Source organism: Centroberyx affinis, unplaced genomic scaffold, assembly GCF_046629955.1.
Source record: "Centroberyx affinis isolate AG114_WGS23_722 - 3 ecotype Tasmania unplaced genomic scaffold, CSIRO-AGI_Caff_v1 ptg001879l_1, whole genome shotgun sequence".
Classification (NCBI taxonomy): Eukaryota; Metazoa; Chordata; class Actinopteri; order Beryciformes; family Berycidae; genus Centroberyx; species Centroberyx affinis.
Genome location: NW_027280252.1, coordinates 96,357 through 102,356, shown reverse-complemented (window position 1 = coordinate 102,356; position 6,000 = coordinate 96,357). Strand labels below are relative to the sequence as shown.

Below are 6,000 nucleotides of genomic sequence, written 5' to 3'. Positions count from 1 at the left end.
CCATCCACTGTCCATCCATATAAAGGCAGATTTCAAGATAAAATTACAAGGATTACAGATTAACAAGGATTGAATGCTCCATAAGCGAAAAACTGATGTTTAAAGATGTTCTATTTTCCACTGACTACAATGGTTTCCCTAAGGGCAGAATTCAAATAATTTTTTTTAATTACGTTTTTGAGAAATCTTGTGAGTTTCATCTATGAAGACAACAGAATATTTTATCTTTTTTTACATGAAGATTAGACATCGAGTAAGCAGCAATTTACAGTGGCTGTTTACAGTACCATTTACAGTCAGTCAAACCTCACAATAATTTATATTTGTGCATGTTGCCCTGTAGCGATTTTCACATAATTTCTGAAAAGTATATGGGCGTAGTTAGGGTTAGGATTAGACTTAATTAGTTTAACAGTTTTTGAATAAAAACAGAGGTTAATAGGTAATAATTAAGTATAGATACCAATGTACAGTTTTCTCTCATTTGGGCCAATAGCCTCAGAAAATGGCAGAGCTGTAGCAACTATTGTTGATTTTTTATGATTTTTTTAGACGTTTTAAACTTTAGACCGCTGCTGTAGAACCATCTGGACTATTTGCCCCAGACTAGTGAATGTCGTTTGGCATGGGACTGGAGCTTTGTGCCAAGTATTGTGCATTTTCACGCATTGGAAGGCAGTAGAAAGAAAGAAAGAAAGAAAGAAAGAAAGAAAGAAAGAAAGAAAGAAAGAAAGAAAGAAAGAAAGAAAAATACATAGAAATACAAGAGGGACCGGCAGCAGAGCAAGTAATGCCATAATTTGAACTAATATATTACATTATAATGCAATAATATAATGTAATTTAATCTAATTAATTGTAACTTTATAACTTTGTTAGATGGACTGTACAGTATGTGTCTCGAGCCAATAAAATCTGATATCAGTAGGCAGAGCCAACTTCCCACAGAGGCCCTTTGGAAAAAGAGACATAACTGTTCTTTTGTCTAAATCAACACTACTTAGGTAAAACGTTCACTTGTTTTACAGGTTTCAGTCACACCTGGAAAATATTATACTTGGTAGTTGCAAAATATCTCAAGTAAGTCTTGACCCTGAGCAATTCATTTTTACGCTGAGCCAGCAAGAGAGCAGCACTTATTGTAAGGGTTGCTATCACCACCGCTCTGCGTAGGTATAAGAGCTTGGATGATGATGAAGAGGTGGTGTGCTGCTCTGGGAACTTGGCCGTGTTACTGTGTCGCACTGCTTCCTGCTCCTCCTGGGTCAGGGTCAAAGGGCACAGTTCAGCCAGGACCTCCAGAGCGGCTCGCAGCCCGGCCTGCACTGCACCGCTCATGTAGCCGCACCACTGGGTGGCCGTCTCTGTGCCTGCCCAGTGAATCCTGGAGATCACAGAAATCAATGAGTCACAAAAATGTTAAATGTGAGCTGAGGAAAGTGAGGAAACCAATCACTACACTTTATGATCGCTGACATTTATGTTCCTGTTATGAAAGGCATTTATTGCCTATTTCCCTTAGGAAGAATTACATCTCTGTTAGCACACTTATTTACTGTCTTGAAACAAGCAATGAATACTTTCATTATCAATTAACTTGAGTGAAAAAAAGGATGCTGTTGGCTGATAAGATTTCCAGACTGACAAACTGTTCTCAGTACAATGAATAAACTAGTAAAATATACACATCAATTCTAATGCTTGGAAAACTATTCCTTTCAAGGAATATAATGATTTATTTTAGAATTATTCCGTGTTACAGTTTTTCTATGATAACTTAAATGACTTAATGCATTTTCTTCACTGCTAAAAAAAATAATACGGAGAGCAGCAGCGCAAACAAAAAACAGAACATAGAGCTACTTTTCCACATCATATTTTTGTTTTGGAAAATTTGTAATCACACTGTTTTCTTCTAAGCAACTCTTCTCAATGCGCAGTGTTTATTCTCCATGCATTATAGATCTGTTAACTTAGTAATGCATGAACCCCCCGGAGTCAATTTATACTTAGTTCTTGGCACCTATTCTTTGCTCTTCCTCTTTCTCTTCTCTTCTCTACTCTCTCTCTTTCACCGCACCGTGACGATCCGTAAAAGATGAGCGGGTCAGGGCTCCTTATAAATTATCTAAAAAAAACTTGGACCTTGCATCCACTAGACATAATTACTCTGAGCATACCATAAAAGAAAACGACACCATGATCAGTATTCAGACACATACAATCCCTTATGAAATCCCATAATCTGTCCGTTATTACTGGATCCATTGGGTCATTGTGTTATTACATGGGTTTGCTGCATCTGTGTCTTTGTGTGGGCCTTTCTTCACTGCATGCGTCACATTTGTGTCAAGGTCACAGTGTCTCCTTGAGGATCCATTTCCTATATGGGGTAGGAGGAACGGGGATAAAGTGTACCGCTCCTCTCTCCTCTTCTAGTCACGTTATGTAATGAGCTCCCTCTGCTCCCTATGGACTTAATGCCATTATGGAAATGCATTACCTGAACCCCACTCCCCCCCCTCCCCCCCTCCCTCTCCCCACCTCTCTGCCATCCGTTCAGCTTTGTGCATCTCCTAACAGGCCCATTAGAAATGGATTATGGGACGTTTTCCCATGAGAACACCATTCCTGTTGACCCCTTGTCCATTTCTTTAGAACTAGACTAATGCACGTCAGTGGAGGCATAATCACTCACACTGCTCTTCATTCTGCTCAGGTCAATGATCTGCAGGTGCTGGGTGCAAGCGGGTGATACCACAGTTGTTTGGTGGCAGGGTGCGGGGCAGACATCGTTTCAGAGGTGTAGAAGCAGCTTGTATAACCAGAAACCACTGCTAATACAACATATCTATATTTTCTTGTAACTAAAATGTAACTATAATAATGTAACTGTAACTGTAACCGTGCCATACTTTATTTGTATGGCGCTTTTCTAAAAACAATGCTTACAAAGTGCTTTACATGCAATAAAACCCCAAAGAGACAGTGATATATAAGTACCACAGTGAAATAAAATAAAGCTGAATAAAAAAAGAATAAATAAATAAATAGAAATAAAAGGTAATACAAGGGATACACAGATACAACTAGAAAACAAAAAGAGATACAACAAAACAATTAACATAAAAGTGTGTGTGCCTAACCACATGACAGTCAACACAAGTTGTCCCCTAAAGAGACAGTAATAAAACTAAGTAAAAAAAAACAAGTAATAACACGAGGAACACAATTACAAAATAAAAAAATAAAATGATACCATTTACCAAAATGTGTCTGAAAGACCTCTACGATATCAAAGATTGTTAAAGTCTCTTGCTGGTTCACATTCCACTACATCTTCCTGCATATAAGTTAATGAGTACAGAAATGAAAGGTGTATGAGGGAGAAAGAGAGGTGTGATGCTGGGTGTATATTCATCATCAGCTGGTTGATTACCTGCCGCAGGGTGTCCTCAGGCTGGGGTGGTAATACGTTAGCAGACCCGGTGCCATGACATTAACAGGGCAACCCCCGCTGTAGTCCTCTTTAGCCCAGTCCTGTAATACAGGAGAGGAATGACAATAATAACACGGCATTTCACAGCGCAGCACACAACACCGCGGCTTTGCTTCAACAAAATGGCACTTTGACGGCTCTCCTCTCCTCTCATCTCATTGCAAAGCACAGCATGAAAACACAACATATCATATATAGACCACAGACCATAATCAGAATCCAGTGGTGGAAAAAGTACTCAAATCCTTTACTGAAGTAAAAATATCAATACTATAATGGAAAAATACTTCATTATGAGTAAAAGCCCTCCATTCAAAAGTTTACTTAAGCAAAAGTATAGAAGTATTAGCAGTAAATTGTACTGAAGTATCAAAAGTAAAAGTACTCATTCTGAAGAACAGTCCCCTTCAGAGTGTTAAATTATTGATGCATTAACCTGTAAGTAAGTTTTTTAATGTTGTCAGTCTAACTGCTTCATATACTGTTGGGGAGTTTAAACTCTAACAATGCAACATATTTTATGAGCTTATTATATGTTTTACATGTAAAACCTTATTCTGCAAAATAACTAGTAACTACAGCCGACAGTTAAATGTAGTGGAGTAGAAAGTACAATATTTCCCACTGAAATGTAGTGGAGTAAAAGTATGAAGTCTCACAAAATGGAAATACTCGTAAAGTACTAGTAAAGTGCCAGTACCTCAACGCTGTACTTAAGTACAGTACTTGAGTAAAAGTACTCTGTTATTTTCCACCTCTATCAGAATCAAACATAGAAACTGAGTTTAAATCCAGAGTTTAATTCCACAATGAGACATCCGACATTTTAAAAAAGCGACGCATTCAAAAGTGATTTGAATTGAACTTGCTGGCATGAATGCCACTATTCAAACCAGCTTACTATTGAATATTATTTGTTGTATTTGCTATCTTGAGCCCTTTTCTTATAATACTTAGCATAGGTACATAATAATGTGACTGGATTCATCGGTATATTTTCTATTTGAATAAATAATTCCAGGTATGACATGTTTAAATAAGACATTCCGATGTACGTTCCCAACATAAATTTTACACGATTTTACAAACATTTATTCTTCTTATTGCTTTCTACAAGACTTCATATACAGCTAATCCTCCTTTGTGAATTGATGATATTGCTCTGTTTCATAACCACAAGGCTTCAATAAATCAAGTCAAATTTGTCTCTTACCACTGTGCTATTTATCTATCAGGTATCTGCTTCTTTCTCCTTTCTCTTCACTAAGCACTGACTTGTTGAAACCCTGTTCTATAATATTATGTTCCCCTTGAGCCTCATAGTCAGTCAACGATGGAAAATCATGATCTCTCTCTTGACATCCCTCCCTCAAGTCTCCTCGGGGCGATTGTTCCTTGCCATACAACACTTAAGTGAGGGAAAATCAGCCCAGGGACCAAAATGCTAACATACTGCAAAAGCATACATCTGTTATGCCAATGTGCTCTTTGTCAATTTGTATGCTGTATGCTATGCAGCATGTAATGGAGCCAAGTACTCTGTGTGTGCAGGCGAGTGTGTGTTTGTGTGTGTGTACATGCATTTGACCGACCCAAAGCATGCATAATACCTCACTTTATCCAACAGAGATGAGCACAGCTCTCTGGCAGCTGTAATCATAATAAAACCCATTGATGACAATGTTAAAAGAGAGGATGTAAGATTTGATAGAAGTGCTGTAGCAACTAGTCACACTCACAATATTTTTGTTGGTTTTTCGGGTTATTTCAAAGGTTATGAGGAACTCCACGTCAGGTTTTTGGCATTACAAAAATATGCCTCAAACTAAAACATTATTTTTAGTCTGACATCACACACCAGCCAGCCAGTGAAACACTTACTTTCTCTTCGTAGTGGATGAAAGATGCAGCCTCAGGACCTAGGTATTTCACCAAACTGGCAACCACAGCTTCTCTCCTCTCTCCAACCTGCAAAAAGGAGGAAATAACTCTCTCAATGTGGTACTTGTATTACATTTCCTCATCATTCTCAGAAAAATAGGAGCAGGCTGCTGAAATATGAATGCATATTCAAGAAGCCAATCCAAGCTGGACACAGGCAGCTGCAATCAATGTGAATAACTCAACCCCGGTTGCCACATGCTCCTGGTTGTGAGAGCGCACACAGTGAATTATGTACAGAGCAGCAGGGGCCTCAGGACCAAAAAGCCTGAACACCATAAAGCTGGGTGACAGATGTTGCCAAATTGTCTAAAATCCCTCATCTGCATGTCGCCTCTACCTTTGCTCTCAGCACACTGTCTTGTGCAATAATTCAGAGTTGGAGCTCATAGTCACTTAATTACACTCCTTACAGGAGAACAAGGAGGGAGTGGAAGCACGGTGCCAGATTGCCTTCGACAAGGAATATATAAAAAGCCTCAATGAATTTGCTGCAGGACTGCTAATGGCATCCACTGAAAATCCTATGAAAGTATGTAGCAAATGAAAATGTCCTTTAA

At 38.6% G+C, this 6,000-nt stretch overlaps 1 protein-coding gene across 1 annotated transcript in view; it reads right to left on the bottom strand.

The window, feature by feature from the left end:
* Positions 1-1,035: 1,035 nt before the first annotated feature.
* Positions 1,036-6,000, bottom strand: part of LOC139653124 (probable flavin-containing monoamine oxidase A) — a 63,916-nt gene continuing 58,951 nt past the window's right edge. Inside the window, exons 10-12 of the mRNA XM_071530076.1 lie at positions 5,381-5,467; positions 3,440-3,540; positions 1,036-1,384 (exon numbers count right to left, since the gene is read on the bottom strand). Of these exons, the coding sequence (XP_071386177.1) occupies positions 1,036-1,384; positions 3,440-3,540; positions 5,381-5,467 (537 nt within the window). The remainder of the gene's footprint in view (positions 1,385-3,439; positions 3,541-5,380; positions 5,468-6,000) is intronic.